Source organism: Syngnathus typhle, linkage group LG21 (assembly GCF_033458585.1).
Source record: "Syngnathus typhle isolate RoL2023-S1 ecotype Sweden linkage group LG21, RoL_Styp_1.0, whole genome shotgun sequence".
Classification (NCBI taxonomy): Eukaryota; Metazoa; Chordata; class Actinopteri; order Syngnathiformes; family Syngnathidae; genus Syngnathus; species Syngnathus typhle.
Window position 1 is genome coordinate 7,735,710 of NC_083758.1, and position 18,474 is coordinate 7,754,183.

At 52.3% G+C, this 18,474-nt stretch overlaps 1 protein-coding gene across 5 annotated transcripts; it reads right to left on the minus strand.

Annotated features, from left to right (window-relative positions):
- Positions 1 to 772: 772 nt before the first annotated feature.
- Positions 773 to 17,182, minus strand: ppp1r12a (protein phosphatase 1, regulatory subunit 12A). Of its 5 annotated transcripts, none has more exons than XM_061269068.1 (27): positions 16,731 to 17,182; positions 10,701 to 10,831; positions 10,073 to 10,191; positions 9,683 to 9,842; positions 9,457 to 9,601; positions 9,318 to 9,392; positions 9,160 to 9,251; positions 8,919 to 9,085; positions 8,738 to 8,826; positions 7,637 to 7,867; positions 7,482 to 7,573; positions 7,289 to 7,402; positions 6,938 to 7,090; positions 6,549 to 6,740; positions 6,358 to 6,480; positions 6,187 to 6,277; positions 5,950 to 6,111; positions 5,709 to 5,865; positions 5,115 to 5,236; positions 4,966 to 5,031; positions 4,851 to 4,867; positions 4,644 to 4,770; positions 4,469 to 4,573; positions 4,345 to 4,392; positions 3,713 to 3,763; positions 3,035 to 3,245; positions 773 to 2,188 (listed from the first exon to the last, which is right to left on the minus strand). In XM_061269068.1, exons 1-26 carry the CDS (start codon positions 16,965 to 16,967, stop codon positions 3,108 to 3,110), a joined length of 3,204 nt encoding a protein of 1,067 aa, XP_061125052.1. In that variant the 5' UTR covers positions 16,968 to 17,182; the 3' UTR covers positions 773 to 2,188; positions 3,035 to 3,107. The 5 variants fall into 5 exon arrangements, with proteins under 5 accessions (XP_061125052.1, XP_061125057.1, XP_061125055.1 ...); XM_061269073.1 differs by lacking the exon at positions 16,731 to 17,182 and adding an exon at positions 10,930 to 12,153; XM_061269071.1 differs by lacking the exon at positions 6,938 to 7,090 and having other exon boundaries at positions 16,731 to 17,181.
- Positions 17,183 to 18,474: the final 1,292 nt, after the last annotated feature.

Sequence of the window (18,474 nt, forward strand, 5' to 3'; positions counted from 1 at the left end):
AACAGCGCAAGACACGCTCGAATGTGACATTTAGGAGCTAATAAAGCAGTGGGAAATATGGGGATCGTTTTGACATGAACGTTCGCAATAGATAAAATGCTTGGATTTGTGTTTTCTTTGTTTTACCCTCCATGAACGTGCTAAGATTCGCCCCATAATCCGACACAATTGCAACCGGGTGACGTCAACTATTATGATCATTAAGGTTTAAGTGACCGGAATGTTTTGAGTCATTTGGGCCGACTACAAAAGCAGCGCTCGCACGGTAACGGCTTAGCAGCCAGCTCATCATTTTATTTAAATGAGTCATGATTCTCAGCAATGTGTGTTTTTTAAAGCACAAGTTGTGCATTAATCATGTCCAGGAATGCAACATGAAGATATTCAAGGAATGTTGGCTGAGTTTAGCATACTAAACTAGTAGCGCACAATAAACGCAAGATTATGTGAAAGAAGTCCAAATGTGCTATTTAACTTGGTGATTGGCTGATTTATTTTCTGATTGGATTTGTCTAAATTAGCACTTCAGTTTTGGTTTAAATCACTGATTACCGAACATAGGCAAATCAATAAATGTGATGAAATGCCGCCCTCTTGTGGGTGGATTTGAGCATTGCATTGGTAATTATGTGGTCTTCTAAAATTCATGTTTTACATTCAGTACAATAAAATATTTAAAGACAAAAAATGTGGCTCCTGTTGATTTTAAATCTTTGCTGCTTGGAGACAGTTAAAAGTTCCAACAAGTGTGAATCGAAAAATGAGCAAGAGGTGAACTTTACAATGTACAAGTTTATTTTAATGAACTCTTCAGTGGTTGGTAGTCACAGCACAGCTTGCATGTATTAAGCCACACACCTATTTTACAAGAAAAAAACAAAACAAAAAAAACAAAGAATAAAACTCAACCAGGTCATCATTCTCAGTCTATTTGCAGTGACTTACTTTTTTTTCTCTTCGACTAAAATATGCTTAATAATAAAAAAGGCCACTGAAATACATCAAGGTTGGCGTGGAATATTTCAATGGTGTGTTTTGGACTCGCGGTGTCGACAGTGCACGTAGACTTTTTGTAAAACGGAGTCTGAGAGTCGTTGGCTAGAATACTAAACGTGGAAGAAAAACAGAAAAGCACTCATCCAAGTTAGTGAAAACAAAGAAAGTCAAATGGGGTCAAGCAGTTTCTCTTTGAAGAAAAAAAAAAAACACAAAACACTGTCGGCAGTCCCGCTTTGAAACCTGACACTTTTTGCCTTTCGTAATCGAAAAAAAAAGAAAAATACAATGGTAAGAAAAAGACACCTGCTTGTCCTGTGTGGAATTGGTATACTTTTAATAGTAACAGACTCAGCATGTGCTGCTCTCAAACATACAGCCTTATGTAAATACACACACGCGTACATATATTATATATACGCACGTGTGTATTGACACTCGGCACCTCCTAAAACAAGGTGACAAATACAGAGTATAAACCAACTAACACTACAAGCCAAAAAAAAAACGAGGGCGGGAGTGGAAGAAGAGTGACACATCCGACCGACTAACCAAGTGATGTCATTAAAGCGTCAAACAAAAACGATAATAATGCATATTGCACATTCAGTGAAAGCTTAAATTCCACCTGGTCCGCCTCGAGATTTCTTTTTCTTTCCCTCTTGGAGGTCAAATGAAAACGGTGAGCGGTGTGCGCGTCTGTGTGAGTGACTGCACGCGTGAGGAGAGGAAAAAAAAAAAAAAAAAGGAATTGACCCTTCTCGGGCGGAGGAAGAAAAAGGGAACAGCACACTTACAACAGGAGGAAGTAAAAGGCGGCGTGGCACAAATAAAATCAGGTGTTAATTGTAATAATAATAATAATAACAATAATAATAATAATAACAATTGTTCCTCAAGAGCGTTCCTTTTTATGTACAACTAAGGCTTACTGGTTAAATAGACGTCGGCTTGTAAACGGTGGGGATGGAGAAAAGAAAAAAAAAAAAAAAGTCTGATGTCTCTTGCAATTCAATCTAAATGTGCAATTCCATTAGTCACTGGCAGAGGGGAATAGAGAGGAGGAGGAGGTTGGTGGCGGTGGGGGTCTTGGTGGGGGTCTGCTCTACTTGGAAAGCTTGCTAATGACTCGAATGAGCGCCCCGTTCTCGTCCTTTAGCCTCTGGTTGTCCGCTTTCAAGTCGGGGAGCGTCTGCGAGGGAACAACAAAAGCGCTTAGACACGTTAGGACCACAAGAGGGCGCCAGAACCAACGCTCACTGCAAATGACAAAAACAAAAAGAAAAAAAATGGATCAATCGAAAAGCCACGCATGCACACAACCAGATCCGGCAACTCAGACCCAACTTAAGATAGATCACGGCAATTCGGAAACTCTGGAAGAAAAAAAAGGGGAGGGGCTCAAAGTGTCCACGCCGTCACTCTGCACCGTATCACGTGACGTGTGGACCAAAGTACTTTGAGCCCGTTACATGATTGAATCTCAACATAAAGAGGGCCAAACAAAATGGCCCCGATTCACCAAGAGGGACTCAAATGGCGGAAGGTCTTGCCACTTCATGCGAGCCAAAGACACTCAGACTACAAACTACAGAGGCCCACTTTCGTTTGCGTGCACGTTGGCTTGCAAGCGCCAATCAGGCCCGAATTGTGCCGACAAAGGAAAGTGTTGAACTAGGGATGGGCGAAATGGACAAAATACGAAAAACTGGCCGCCGGTTGATACATGGTTCGTGTTCTGCTACGGTACGATATCAGGTTCGGAGGGGGTGGAGCCACGTCCGGTGAGTGACACGGGTGTCAGTAAGCGTCAGGGTAGCATCTCACCACCTCATTTGGACACACGACTGCAGTCACGTTGCTCCGATTGAAGAAAAAAAACAAAATAAAAACATCCCGAGCATCAACTTTTGTTGTGGTTGTTGACTGTATTCAACTTGCTCCCGGCCAATGAGGTCAAATGAGTCGCCCAGCCCTAGTTGGCACCTCCTCAGGCAAACCACCAACAACCGCGGGGAGGTGAAAACCAGTCGGGCACCTGTGGGCGGGGACGGGGCACGAATGGATGGGGGGGGGCAAGGGGAAAAGGGGGAGACGTGGCCGGCCGGCTTTTAGAGGTCGACAGCGGGCAGCTGGCTGCAGGCGGCCTGCGAGAGCTTCGCCACCACGCGGGCCAGCGCCCGGTTCTCGGCCTGCAGCCGCTCCTTAACCTGACGCAGAGTCTGAACCTGCTTTACCTGGGGGAGGTTCTGCGGGGGGAGGGGAGTTCCACGCGGCAGCCCAACAACAACAACAAGAAATGAGGCGGACAACGAGAAAAGGAGGAGGACAAGAAGCAGACAGGAGGGAGGGAGGGAGGGAGGAGCACATTAATAGAAGAAGGAAGCGACAGGAGACAGGTAAACAGAAAAAGAAAGGTTGTTAGAAAATGGAGGACAGATTTTTGGACCCGTGTGGACTCACGTCAACAACACACCATAACAGCGACTAAAAAACAAGAAATTCTACAAGGCTATCGAAAGACTCAACCCAGGCTCTACACCGCCCCCTTGTGGCGATTGACAGAACTTTGAAGGGTACCAAAACGAGTCGTACCACTTGTTGGACCTGAAAATTTAAATGCTAAAAAAAAAAAATAACTTGAAAAATCTAGGAATATTTCATTCTTTACAAATCATTCAAGAAGAAATTGGTGTGTGCTTGAGTGCGTGTCTACCTTGAGTTCCTCCTCCATCTCAGAAATTTTCCTTTCGAGCGCTCGTCTTTCCTGTCGGGGGGGGGGGGCAAAGATGACAGTTACATTTTTTGGGGGGGGGGGGGGGGGTTGCGCTGACGTCGGCAAATCCAGCGGTGCCAAATGATGCGCACGCACACACACGTGAGGCGTCTACAAGCCATCAACACACTCTGTGATCAACACGTGGTCCAAGTGATTTTTTTTCCCCCCCCCTCCAGTCTCAGCTGCTTGAAAAAGACATGCGCCCGCACGCACACGATATATGGCTACATGTACAGAAGACATCTGGACGAGCGGTGCTTTGACAAGAAAAAAGGAGGACAGATGGAGGTGGCGCGCAGCTGGCTACGAGTGACAGCAGCAGAAAGGTCGAGTCAGCTCGGCTTCATACCAGCGGCCGGTTGATACTGAGGCCTGCTCGTTACCTTGAGATGTATTCAAAAGATAATCACGTGTCAAATACTGCGAGGGGTTTCTTTTACCATATACAACAAATTGTCTACCTATCTAAATGGATATATAGCTAAGCGCCATTTTTTTTTTTTTTTTTTGCATGAGATGTTGTATGGGATGTGAGGTGGCCATGACGTGTTTGAGGAGCAACTACTGACCCTTTTCTCCATCTCGAGCTGCGACCTGTCGGCGTAGCGTTCCTGCCTCTGCGAACACAGAGCGGAGGGGGCGTGAGCTGGCAAACGACAACGTCCGGTGACGAGGACGAGAAGGAGGAAGCACCTGTGTGGCTTTTTCCAATTGCAGCTTCAAGTCAGCCAGCTCCAGGTCCGTGTCGCGTAATTGCGCCTTCAGCTTCTCGTTCTCGGCCAAGATCTGCTCGTAGAGCTGCGGGGAAAGCGCGCGGTGGCCTTAGAACCGGGGCCACCCCCAAACCCAAAGCCTTCCTTGGCTCTACCTTCTTGTAGTCGGTGGCGTCGTCTCTGTCCAGCCGGCTGGAGTACGTCCTGCGACTCTCGCCGTAGCTGCGGCTGAGGAGCGAGTCGTTGCGGTCCAAGGAGGACGCCGTGGTGCCGCTGCCGTTTCTGCAACGCCGGCGCATGTCAGAAGGCGGCCCGGGCCGGGCCAGGCCAGGCCAGGTCGCACACACACACACTAAACTCACCTGGACAACCTGTCCACCTGCGAGGAAACACAAGAAAGCCAACGTTGAATATTTTAACGCCCCGTTTTTTTATGACTGAGGGTGAATCCGAAAGGAAAATGAAAATGCCAGTCACCTGGGCTTCTCCCTTGATGCTGCCGTCCTCCGAGTCGGACTGCTGCTCGGGCTCGTTGTCATGGCCCTGCAAAGACGATGACGACGGCGCACGTAAGAGCGCGCTTTATGACCCGCGTTAAAGGCGGGAGGGAGGGGCTTGTGTCTCACGTCTTGGGTCCAGAAGGAGACGCCGGTGGATCGCCGCTTCTCGCGGGGCCGCCGGCGATCCCGGATGGAGCGAGGCTGGGACTTGTCGTCGCCTTCCTTCTCCTCTTCCTTTTTGTCCGCTTCTAAAGACAAAAGCGGACCTTCCTTTCAATCCTTGCTCACTTCACATACCGCTTGAAAGCAGCACACTTTTGTACTGTCATACAAATCCACAATGAATCCCTCCGGGATGGTTTTCGGCGACGGAAAGGTTTCACAAAAAGAGCGAAAAATGATGAGAAGTGCTTTGGTGAGGAAACACTGTGACCGTATTCTGACCTTTGACGTGATTGCTAAAGGTTGGAAAAAACGTCCTCATGAGGGAAGAAGCGGGCTTTGTCGCAGGAAGACAAAGCGGCGAGTGTTTTCTTTCAGATCAACGCGCTGCGGCGACCTTCTATTATTCTCCCGGGAGGCTTTACCCAATTTCCAGTCAGCTCTGACAAAAACACGCCGTGGCTGGCTGGCTGGCTGGCTGGCGTGCCACTTGCAGAGTCAAACTAAGAGGATTATCGCGAGGCGGGCCAACATTTGCGCTGCGAGGGGAGCGCCGACCTTTCTCGGTGTCCCTGGAGGAGCGGCCGTAGGAGGAGGAGATGCCCGTCAGGCTGTTGGGCCTGTTGAGGGAGCCGGAGGTCGGCGCGGCTCCCAAGTACGACGGGGCCGAGGCGGTGCCGAGCGTGGAGATGGAGGACGAGGTGCTGCGGTAGCGCTGTTTGAAGAAGAAAAAAAAAGCCCGGTTACGTTGCATTGCAAAGTCAGACGCGGATAAACGGGCCGTGCGCCGAGAACGTACGTCTTCAAAGCTGCGGTACTTTGGCCGATAGTCATCCTCCTTGGATTCGTACTCCTTCTCCTCTTGCTTCTCCTTGTCCTGCTTCTCCTCCTCGCGGCTCTTTGGGGTACGACTCCTGCCGATGGTCTTCTCGGCCTCTTGCAGGTCGGTCAGAGTGACGCCCTGGGGGGGGGGGGGGGGGGGGTACTTAGTTTCTGCTTGGTTGGTTTTTCTTTTTCCCTCCTTCTATCAACTCGCCTGGGTGGACCTCCTCGACTGGCGGGCCTGTCGGGAGCGAGCTTTCCTCTGCGATTCCGACTCCTCGTCTCGTACAGGGGTCAGGTACGACCTAAAAAAAAAAAAAAAGGTTCTTAGGTGAAGTAAATGAGGCAAATAAGGACGAGTGGTTTTAGTATCCCTGGTGTTCACCTGCGCCGTTCGGGGCCCGTGCCGATGGCGGGGATGGTGGAGCCGGTGTTTACGGTGGGGATGACCGCGGCCGACTCGCGCTCCTTGTCCTTTTCCCGCTCGGCACTCTCCTCTGACCAGTACCTGTTGGGAGGGCGCCCGTTAGACATTTCCTATGGCGCTGCCGCCTATGGAGACAAATCCCGGCCTACCTGCTGGTGAGACTGGTGGAGCCAGTGCGGGTGGAGGCGGAGCCCAGGCCGGAGAGCAGGCCGCCGCGGTGGCCCAAGGGTGAGGTAACCGATGATGAGGTGGTGGTAGTTGTGGAGGAAGAGGAGGAGGCGGCCGAGGTGGGGGTGGTCGTCGAGGAGCTCAAGTCGTCGTGTCGCCTGCCAAAAGAGCCGCTGCGGAGCGGAAGGATGCGCAAAGTGAGCGACGGGACACAACTTGCTTCCTGTTCGGGGCTTGATTGTTTATCCTATCCACTTTATTGTATCTGATCTGCGTTTGTATTGCGGTGTGCAAAACAACAACCACACGCAAAGAGCTGCTGTTAATGGCGAGGAAGCGGTCGCGTGCGGCGTGGGGCTTCTGAGTGTACCTGCGGTAAATGCTGTACGACTGGTAGTGGGAGGCGGGCGGCTGCCAGGGTTTAGTGTTACAGGTGTTAGGGTCCAAGCTGGAGGTGGACGAAGACTTGGCCGGCACGTCCCGCGTGCTGCCGCTCCGCCCTAGCGCTAGCGTGTGGGACGTGCTGGCCAGGTGATCGGAAGAAGCATGTTAGCAGTGGCGCCGCAGGCACGCACGCACATCCATATACAGATATAAAGACAGACACATTTGCGAGCCATTCGAAATGCGCCACGAAAAGCCTCGCCGTGACACGTGTGGTTGCGGCCGACTCGTGCAAGCGGCAACACGACGGCGCCCGGCCGCTCCTGCCTTTGCTTACCTTCGCTGGTAGCTGGAGGTTCTGTTGGCGGTGCCGCTTCCTTCGCTGTTCTTGGTGTCGTCGTCCCAGCGCCGCCGGGTGTACGAGCCGCTGCGGTTCAGTGCGGTCGAGTCCCTGCGGAGAGCCACGCAAGCAGGCCCGCTTGATACGTGCCGATCGTTTGGCGGAGCCTCCCTCGGCCGCTTCAGCCCACCTGTTTTCCTTCTCGTCCATGTCCGACGTACTGGCCAGCCTCCTGGGAACGGTCGGCGCCACGTAGGCCAGCCGCGTTCCCTTGTCCTTCTCCTGCGTAAAGTTGCAGAGTCGGTCGGCGCCACGTCGAGGAAAGGCTTCAGCTTTCAGTCTGACCTTGTCTTTGTCTCTGTTGTCCAGCGAGGAGGAGAGGCGCGGGCTGGAGGCGGAGCGCATCACTCCCGTGGTGGCGTCCTTCTCCCGCTGCGCCTCCTTGGCGGCCGTGATCTCCGCCAGCGCCCCGTAGCTGCCGGTCTTGCGCAGGCCCAGGCGCCACGACGCCGGCGACTCGTCCTTACGCTCCTCTTCCACCTTGGACGAGATCTTGCCGCTGAGCTGGGTGGCGGCCTGCCAAGACGGAAGAAGAAGAAGGTTAGGCGCAATTTGAGGACAAGAGGTCATCCGGGTTAAGGATGGGCTTTTCATGCCTGTTACGAGGAGAACATTGACTCTAACGGCACTTCTTCCATCGTGGCCAAGTTGGGAGCAAGTCACATTTGTGCAAGTTAGTCTTCACCTTTAAGTCGCAATTCAGCTCGTACAGCAACGCACAAGCCACGCCAACGAAATGCGACATCACGCTGATTATAAAAAAAGTGGGTCAGGTGAGTGCTGGTCAATTCTGAGGTGCCCGTTCTGAGGTGGTTTAGTCCAGCAGGTGCGTGAGAGAGGAGAAAACACCACCAAACCGGCCTCACCGTGGCTTTTTGGGGCACGAGAGAAATGCCAGTTTTGCGCAAGCCTCGACGCCACAATGCGGGACAGCCCGGCTCCGCCGCGGGCACGGCCACGGGGGGCGCAATGCAATCAAACTAAAAGCCAACCCGAGACACCGAGCCAGCAGACAGACAGACAGACAGACAGACAGACAGACAGAGAGAGAAGGGAGGGGGTTGAGAGGCCAGGACTGAAGCGGCCGCAAAAAAACATGACTTGCCAAGTGGCAAACATTTGCTGCAAGAAAAGACAAACGGGTGGGTTACCAGGCTTCAAAGAAGGATTGAAGAAAAAAAAAAAAGAAAAAAAAAACCCCACAACAACAGACATTTGCATGAAAAAGAGGGGGATCATCTGAAAGAGGTGAAGAGCAGCCCTTGGAGTTTCAAACGCACTGAACAAGGAAGAGGCATGCGTGTCCTTTTCACCAGCAGAGGGCAGCAGCTGCAAAAGAGGCCCTGCCTGCACCTGCTCAACATGCTAATCTATTTAGCACACTACCTTCTTGGTGGGCGAGGGCGGGCTGCTCGGGGAGGCGGTCGGGACGGGCGTCGTGCTGTTGCCCACCGATGCCGAAGGTTTGCTCTTGTCTAGACCAACAAGAGGAAGTCCGAGTTGGTTTTTCGACAACTTCAGGAGTTGCCGGAAGTGAAGCGGAGGCAGCCCCGGCGGTTCAACTCACCCGCTTCGCTCTCCGACTCGGAATCTTCCTCCTCCTCCTCTTCGCTGGAGCAGCTGGACTCGTCTTTCTTGCCCTCCTCTTCCTCGTCCTCCTCGTCCGCCTTCTCGGGCTCCAGCGCCTCGATCCGCGGGGCGCTCTTCTCCGACTCCAGTAGAAGCGTTTCTTTGCTGCGGCGCAAACGTTTGAGCTCCGTCAGAGGCGCGGCGTGACCGAGACGCCACGCCGTCCGGCTTTTGCTTACCTCTTGAGCGATTTCAGCGATTGGTTGTTGTCCCCCGTGGTGGTGGTCTCAATCAGAGGAGACTTTTTCATGTCTTTCTTCTCGCTCATCAGCTGGAATGAAGAGTGAAAATGAGCGCCAACCTTTCCCAGATGATTCCCGGCCGGCTTGACTCGTACCAGATTTTGTTTCTTTTGCAACTCTTCAAGGTAGCCTAGAACGTCTTCGTCCGAGACATCAAACGGCGTCTGGCCCTGATGCACAGTCACCGGTGTCAAAAAAAAAAGAAAAGGCAAGCATTTTTTGGGTGACACCAACCATTTTATTGATGACGTCCATGTCGCAAAGGTTCTCCACGAGTATCCGGCAGGCCTCCTCTTTGCCCCAGTGTGCCGCCGCGTGGAGAGGAGTCCAGTCGTCGTAGTCTTTAATATTGACATCATACCCTGCTTGGATTAAAAGCCTGCCCGATGCAAAAACAGCCACAGGAACCATGATTGGGATTTCCTTGCAGGGTTTCGGGCTTCGGCCGGCCGGGGCTTACTTTAAAACCTCCACGTAGCCCTTGGCGGCGGCCACGTGCAGCGCCGTTCCTCCAGACTTGGCATGGCGGATGTCCTGGATCTGGCCGCTGTTGACCCACTGGCGGGCGTCGCGCAGCATGACGCGCTCCTCCTCCTTGCGGGCCGCCTCGATGTCCACGCCTGCGCACACGGCCAAACGTCCCGCGTGAGCTCGACTGTCGCGCTTGCCAAACTTCTGTCGGCGTGCCGTGCGTGAGTTAGCGGCCAGTTAATCGGGTCAATGTGTCGGCGCCGTGCGACAAACAGGCCTGCATTGTGTCTCCGCTCGCGAAACTAAATCAGCGCAAAACGCCGGCCGCTTGTCAGCTGAGTGTTACGACAAAAAAAAAAACAGAAGCGGGCCGGCATACCTTGCCGGTTGATTTCGTTCTGCAGGAGCTCCTTCATGGCTTCCTCCTCTGCGATGTCCAGCGGCGTCTCGCCCTCGCTGTTGACCACGCCCACGCTGGCCCCCTGGCCGATGAGGTACCTGCCGATCAAGACACGACCGCACGCTTTCAAGCCTTGGCAGCCGGAAAAGAGCCAAGGTGTCTCTGACACACATTTGAAGTTTCAAGGCCACCGTTGATCGACTTGCGCTCAATTTGGTAAGATAAAAATTCATCTTCGTCAGCTATAAAATGGATGCCATAAAGATGGGCGGAACGCAAACGGCTGATCAACGGCCGACCCCGGGCCGCACTTTGCCCTTTGACCTCTCGCTCGGCATCTCGACATTGTTGTTTGCCGGCTTGCCCCGACTAAAAGGAGCCTTCTTCTTTTTCCCTGCGTGACACATTGTCTCCATTAGTCACCAGCCTGAGCAGCCACTTGACCCTCCGCTTTCGCTAGCGCAGAATTTCTCTCCCGAGGCTTCCGCAAAGTGCCGCGGCTAAATGCGGAGCCTTGACGGCAAACCAGGTCATAAAACGGGAAGCGAGCGCTCCCGCGAGCGGCCCCGATGCCCTCGTTGATGAGATTGCAAGGCGCGCCACTCACTCTGCGATGCCCAGGTACCCGCAGGAGGCGGCGGCGTGGAGGGGGATCCAGCCCTCGTTGTCGGGTTGGTTGATGCTGGCCCCTTGTGTCACCAGGAACGTCACCATGTCCGGGTTGTCGTCGATGCAAGCCTGGTCGCGCGCGCGCGCAAAAAGAAATAAATAAAGAGATCCATACAATTGTGAACTGGACGTTCTGCCATCTAGTGGATGACCTTGGAATTGCTCACATTTAGAGTTGTGGCCTCTGATAAATAATGTTGAAGGAACGAATGGAGTGGCCAGAGAAAACCCTGGCGAGCTTGGGAAGGCTGAGGCAAATGCACGTGCTGGCTGATATTTGAGAATACTTTGAGAATAAACACGTGAGCTTCCTTGCTAGCTAGACTGGCCTTGCAATTACCACAGCGCACTCATAAAAATCCCCACTCACCCACCATCTTTCAACACAGCGCCTGGACTGTCTCTCTCTCTCTCTCTTGCAGCCGAGGTTGCTATGACAACAAAGTCATTGACATCAGATAGACACACACACACACACACACACACGCGCGCATGTGGCCTCACGTTCGGGGCACACGTCTATCTGGCTGCAATCCTTGTCCAAATTTGGTTGCTTTGCACGGCCGTAGATGGCCAAGAGCGCCGAGTATCTGCGCTCGGCTTATCTCGCCGCGCGTGTGCGTGAAGGGAATATCTTCTGCCACAGGTGGACGCCGCCGCCGACGCCGACAACAACAAAAGGATTTTTTTTTCCCAAAAGCAATGAGTACAGGTGTCAAAAGTCAGCCAGTGAGCTGGCTCCCATTTTTCCTTCTTCCTCGTTTCAAACTAAGCGTGAAAAATGATAAACAAAGGCAGGGGCAATTATGTAATAGGAGGATTCGGGTTCTCATGCAGAACTTATTAGGCGAGGGGGCAAGACCGGAAAGGACTCGTTCGAGGAACACCGTCCGGCTGACGTCGTGGCTTGCCGTGTTGAGAAATAACCCCGGCGGCATTTCAATGCTTTCATTACATTTGAACTTCAATTTTATTCGGCTGCGTATTCATTTTGAAAAGGCAGACTTTTGTTGTTGTCAAGGGTAAGCATCATTTCTTTCAAATGCAAAACAAGAACAAATTGAGGCGCCAACAACCTTGAGGAAACGATTGCATTTCCCGCCGCGGATTTATTCTGCCTTTTGGCCTCAAATAGCGCCGACCGCAAAAGCGCCCTCCCCTCCTCTCGGCCCTGCCTGGACTAGCATACCAGTGGAGAAATTCCCAGATAAGTATTACTCCTAGCCTCGGGGCTCTCAGGCATCGGCGGCGCTCTGGCCACGCCCGCCAGCCCTCGTCATCCGGCGCCTCCGCCGGCCGCTTCCACAAAAGGAATTCCTCCGCGGACGAGGGGGTCCGAGGGCGCTTGATGCAAAAAAAAAAAAAAATGTCAGAAAAGATCAAAGAAAGACGAGGAAATTTAAGTTAGGTGGAAGAAGGCGGACGGACGTGCCGCTAGAGAGCTCCCGCGCTTGTTTGTCGGGTTTCGGGAGGCCGCAGGGTACGAGGGGGCGGGTGGGGGGGGGGCTGAAGGGCGACCAGCTGGGTCCCTACACACAGCGAGATGAGCTCACTTCTAACACACACACATGCTGCCTCTAGCTGCTACCGATGACGACCATATAAGGACGTGGGATTCCCGTGGAAAAAGAGGGGCAAGATTGAGGAAGAGCGGGGTCAAAAGAAAAAGAAATGCCTGCGAGATTTGAGCAGGAGAAAGGGGCCGCCGATATTCCCGAGCAGACCGCCATTTACAATCATTAGCCAATACGGACGTTGATAAGAGAGGCGAGTGCAAGAAGGAGGTGGCCTCAGCAAAGAGGAAATGAGAAAAATAAACAGCCACTTCCTGTTGCTCTTCAGGGCCCCGGCCGGCCGGCGACGCTTTCCGATCGCTTGCCGAGGAATCCCGGAGAGCCACCGCCGTGTCATTTGTTTGACGCCTCCTCTGAGCCCACATCCAGGAAGTGAGATAACGTGGATGGAAACGGCGCAATATGAAAGCTGGTCAAAGTGCTCACCCGTCACTTATTGCTGCTCTATCTATTTATTTATTTTAATGCAAATGAGGCAAGTCGCTCGAGGGGGTGGGGGGCCTCATCAATTATTCACTCTGCAGTCAATTAACATTCAATTTACTGAGCCGGCCTTCAAGCTCGACAAAACAAAAGCGCGCCGGAGCAAATTAATTCAATCTCACACTTTGATGAATCAACTGCACCTTCCTTCATCTGCAAGGCTGTGAAAAATGCCACCATCTTAATGATGTCGTATGCCGTCCACCGAATCCATAAATCAGCAAGCGGCCATTTTGTGACACAAGGAATGTTTGTCGGCGGACAACAAACGGACACGCGCGCTTCCACAATGAGGAATTTGCCGTCTCCCCGTCCAGGTGTTTGCACTTGCGAGGCGCCTCGTAAAAAAAAAAAAAAAAAAAGCAGAGCGGCCTCCCGCCGTCGCTTCTGCTGAAGACAGAGCGACGCGATGCCGCGGGGCGCATCGATGAGCTGAAGTCATCCCGCAAACATTTGAAAAGTCCACGCGCAACTTTAGCAGAAGACTTGAAATGATTGGCTCACGCCAAAGTTGAGCCCGGGTCAAGCCCGCGTGGCGGTTTGCAGGAATTCTTCTTTCTGACCTCGGGTGAACCGGTTCCAACCTGCCGCTGCCAACCTACGGCGTCTCACTACTAACGCGACGGCCTAGAGGTGAGCGTCACGGGCGAGTCACGGCCGCCGCCGACCCGGCATCGCATCATCGACATCACAAGGACTTCCTGCCGGATGATTACGGGGTCGACCTGCCAATTACAGACGTGAGAATGTAGGCGCTCGCTTAGTCACTCGAGTGTTGCCGGGTCCAAAACTTGACATTTCTAACGCCGGTCCGGGAATGGAGCGAGCCCGACATGCTTGCTGCTGCCATCTGTTTGCACAAAAAAAAAAAAAAAAAAAAGATAGGCCACAGATTGAGGTTGACCCGATTTCCCGTTTAACGCAGCGTGGCTAATTGCATCAAAATGATGACAGCGGGACCCCCCCCCCCCCCAAAAAGACATCAACGGGAAATCCAGTTCATGAATAATTGAGAAGGTGCACCTTGGGCAACGACATTAGAAATGCGCCAGTGACTTTCGACGAGCCCCTCGTTTTACAAACAAAAGGCTTTCAGCTGAATTTTGGACTATTTTTATTCATTTCCAGTCGAATTAAATGACGGTCAATCCCCCCATCGAGCTGACTCATTTTCTCGCCACCGCCGAGCTCTGCCAAACACTTTCCTTCTCACCCCCGGTTATGCAACTCCCACTCTGTACATGCAAATCCACCGACGCGCTGTGCTCGAGTCGTCGTCGCCATGGCGACCGCTCCAGCTAAAGTCACCGACTTTGGGTTGGAATCGGGCGCCGGTGGCGTTGGCCCGCCGGGAGGAAAGCAAAAGTTCAGGTGTGGGTCAGCGTGGAGCTTTTCTTGGTTACCTCCACGCTAATTGGCTTGACGGAGCTCAGCAACGTGGGGACAGGCCGGGGGGAGGTAGGTGACAGCTGAGGAATGTCTGCGCCGCTCGCTCTTTGCCATGGTTTCCAAATAGTGTCATGTGAGGAATGCGGAGGCCGAGGCGACGGCGCTCGGAATGCTACGCTCCCGCGACCAGTTTAGCAAAGAGGACGCGCTTTTCACTTTTGACGCCCACCTGAACCCGAGCGCCGAGACAAGAATGCATCGGCGGGCTTATGCGTTTTCTATCTGGGGCTGGAGAGGCCTTTGGCTATGACGTTGCCGTTACAAAATTATTATTATGTCGTCTGGAAAAAAGACAAAAATATCCTAACTGCAGATTATTAAATATATATTGTGTGCGGCTCGCTCAAGAAACGTTGTGCTCTGACCAGCCAATCAGACGGTGGGAAAATGCTGACATCACTGCAAAAATTGGTTAGAGGTAGAGCCCCCATTGCTGATTTCGTTTTAATGACATCCGCCTACACTAGTTATTCTGAAGGTTCTCGGCCGATTAGATTAGCCGAGCCAAACGCTAGCAAATGAAAAGACCAGACTCCAGTCGCTGGAAGAAGTATCACATTTAGGTGGTAGCGAAGGTCCAGTGCTTCTGAGCGGCCAACGGCTGAATTCCGCCAGCGGGACAGGCGGCTGGCTGGTGACTCCTTCCCAATGCCAGATTACGCCAGGCCCTCCACTAGAAAGCGTGGCCACCGACTGAGTCATAGCCAAAGTTAGCATCGTCGCTTGAAACACAGTCGGGGGGGGAACTTGCGCCCGCGGTATTTATAACCCTACCCCGGTCAACGGCTTTCGGGAGCGATACGCCACGACAGCCTCTCTTCCCCCCCCCCCCCGGCCCTGACCAAAATGTAACAAAGACACAAGCGTCGTGTTGACTTCTGGAATTTTAGCGGGCTGTAGTGCCACCGTCGCTCCTTAAAAAGCCCACCCTGCAAAAACATTGCACACGCTTCTCCACTCCAGAGATGGTTACGTCTCTCTTGCGAGTCGCCGTCCCAAAAAAAGGCAACTGCCATCTTTGCGCAAAGACAGACAGACGGGGAGGGAATATTACGTGTACACTTGAATCAGATAGATGTGATTCTTCTAAAAATGTTAACAGGTGTTGACAAATAGAGCGAGGTGATGACACAGAGCTTAGTAGTCAAGTGAGTAAGAAAGTGACATCACCGCCTACCTATGCATGAATTCTAGGTTTGATGGCAGAATTCTCGCATTGGTCTCCAGACAATTTTAGCACTTGGACAAATGTCAACACCAAGGCTGCTGTCATCAAGACTATTGCTAAAAATACCCTTAAGTAGAGTAGGGGCCACCAGAAACACAAGAATGGGCTGATGAATGCCGAGCCAGCACAAATTGCACAAGTTCATGAAACTTCACGAGTGCACATCACTACTGAGTCACTTCGGAGGAGCTCCATTGTGACAAGCGCAGTTCTGCACTTTTTTAAACACATGATACACAAATGGGATATTTGATCATGTCTGGTTGAAGAAGTCAAGTGAATGGTGCCAATCGTCAGGCCAAAGAGCTGCCATCTCATCATTTGACTGCAAGGGCAGCTAGCCTCGCTAGCAGGGGAGAAGCTAGCTCGGGAATGTCGACATGTCAGTGGGTTGTAAAGCACACTTTCGCACTTTGAAAGTCATTACATGTCAACTTTTGTGGGTCGGAAAAGTTACCCGAGGACTGGACGGTTCCAAAGACGGCTAATCCAAAGACAAACCCAAACTAGACGATCGATGGTGGCTAACCGGAGCTCCATACTTGAGCTAACGTAACATTAGCATTTGCCTGCTAATCCAGCCGTAATTCACGGTGAAACCAACACAGCACTGCGGAATGTTTTAATAAAACCAACAACAAGACAATATATCAACGTGTGGTGAACACGAGCGTGCGATCGGAATAATATATGATCGCCAACTAGCCACTGTTGCTAACGGAGGGCTTATCAACAAACCGACTTTAGCCGCTAGCACTTAGCAACAAAACGCTCATTTCCTTCTTGTTCAATCAAGCGTGTCTCAATCGGTGACAACACCAAACAAAGTAGCACCGGTTTATCGCCGATTAGCACGGGAAAAAAAGGGGAAAACGAACTGACAGATCGCACCGAAGCGCCACAGCCGCTGCCTTGCCAGCATTTAGACTGCGCCCACTGAGCCGGGCTATCACCTGGTGTGAAGTACAGTTGCCTCCAAAAGGCTTTTAAAAAAACCACAACAGCAGCAACGCACCGAGCCGTTAACTTTGCTACGTTTACACAAGTGCAACTTCTACTGGACGGCAGCGAAAACATGAGCACCCGGAGCAGGGCAGTGTGAGCGGCCGAGCTCCGGGGCTCCAAGTAGGTAAACAACGGGAGGAGAAGCAGAATGGCCTCCACTTGACAGGTGTTCAAGGGATATTCGTGGCGATCGCAGCCGGGCCCAGCTTGGGTTCGAGGCTTCACCAACCTGGTGGAGGGCGGTGAGCCCGTCGACGTTGGCGTAGTTGATGTCGGCGCCGCGGTCGAGCATTCGCAGCACCTCCTCCGTGTCGCCGCTGGAGCAGGCGGCCAGGAACACGGCGCCATCGTCGAACTTCACCTTCGTCTTCTTCTTCTTCAGAATCGGCGGCTCCAGGTCCGTCTCGGAGCCCAGCCACCGCTTCAGCTGCTCATTCCTCTTCTGCTTGGCGTCCGCCATCTTCATCCCCCTCCAGTCTCGGGCTTCTTATCTTCCTCCGAGAGAGGATATACTTTATAGTGGCACTATCCCACAGCGCACTGGGGCGTGGGAAGGGAGGGCTGCGTGCGGGGAAGGAGGTGGAGGGCGGACCGGGGGTAGGACGAGGAGGAGGAGGGACGATCGGAGCTCGGCGTCAGCGCGAGAAGAGGGCGGATGGATTGTTGCCTCGTAGTCTCGCGAGATCGCCGCGATGTCGGAGCTGCAGTGTGACGTCACCTGCTGGGGAGCGAGAGAGAGAGAGAGAGCTAAAGCGAGAGAGAGAGAGAGAGAGAGAGCACGTAATCCTTATAAACTGACTGACACCAAATAAGACGAGGCAGCGCTTGAAAATATTACATAAGAGCCAGTAGGCAGGCACTACTCTGATGTCCTATAAACAATTTTACTTGGATAAATACGCTTTTGAGAGATGACCGAAAATCATCCAACGATAAAACCTCCAAAAGCTAAAGCAGCATTAGCATTGCAACGATGGCAAGCTATTGTGCCAATATGAACTTGGACGCTAACCAAAACAGCAGCAACCTGACAAAGCGCATGAACATATTCAAGATATTAGGGAGACAATCTGCACTCCAGTCGATTCCGACGCTGTCTATGTTGATGCTACTTGCAGTATTTGTATTAGACACTTCCCTCCAGCGACAATAAAGACAGTCCCGCAGCCTTTATTTGTAGTATTAACGCTGCAGATAAGGATATCGCCAATCTGTTGTCAGGGTGATTCCATCTCCTTCTGAGGAACATGAAAGCCGGTCCGGGCGTCTATCTTCCTGATAGCGGCCCTCCACATCCCTGAGGCGCCGACCGCTGGCAGGGGGTGACACGGGGAGCATGGGAGCGGGAATTGTCCACACTTGAAATTTCCTGGCTATCTCCCTCCCGTGAGTGCCGGGGCGCCCCCGAAACGGGACCGGGAGCACTTGGGTCCATTTGGACCGAGTGTGATTGGACTTTTTACAAAGGCCGCTATCGATGCCAATGTAGGGGCGGGGCCTCCGAGCTGACTCGCAAGCGATATCAGTGCGCTGACACCTCTGACGGCGTTTTCCTGAAAGCGACGCTGGCTAATGGAACAACAGTCGAGTCGCGGCCATTAAAGCATTGAGTCAAATTGGGTCCTTTGTACCTGTTGTGTCCTCAAACTGTCGTCGGGGTGCAAAAGCAGAAGCTTGTTGAACCCGGTGACCGACCGTTAGACCAAAGGGGAAGTGCCTTGAGAACGCGTGAAGTTGCTCATGCCGCACTGCTTCCTGAAATTGAAGAGGCAAAGTCAAAAGGCGACTCCACGAGCGGACATGTTGCATGTTCTAAAATCAGCCTGCTCCTACCAATAGTGAGCATGCAGTTTCCATGACAACCAGCTCTGCTACGTTCTAAATAAAGGATCCAGTTCCCACTCTTACAAAGATAAAAAAAAATGTTTTCTGCCGAGCCCTCGTACCTGCGTCGGAAATGGGACCTTTGCCTG

Coding starts and splice junctions, on each gene's coding strand:
- ppp1r12a (XM_061269068.1), bottom strand. CDS start 16,967: ATGAAGATGGCGGACGCCAAGCAGAAGAGGAATGAGCAGCTGAAGCGG. Junction 9,393..9,456: donor TGGACGTCATCAATAAAATG/GTTGGTGTCACC, acceptor ACTGTGCATCAG/GGCCAGACGCCGTTTGATGT. Junction 5,237..5,708: donor CTCCAGGGACACCGAGAAAG/GTCGGCGCTCCC, acceptor TTTTGTCTTTAG/AAGCGGACAAAAAGGAAGAG.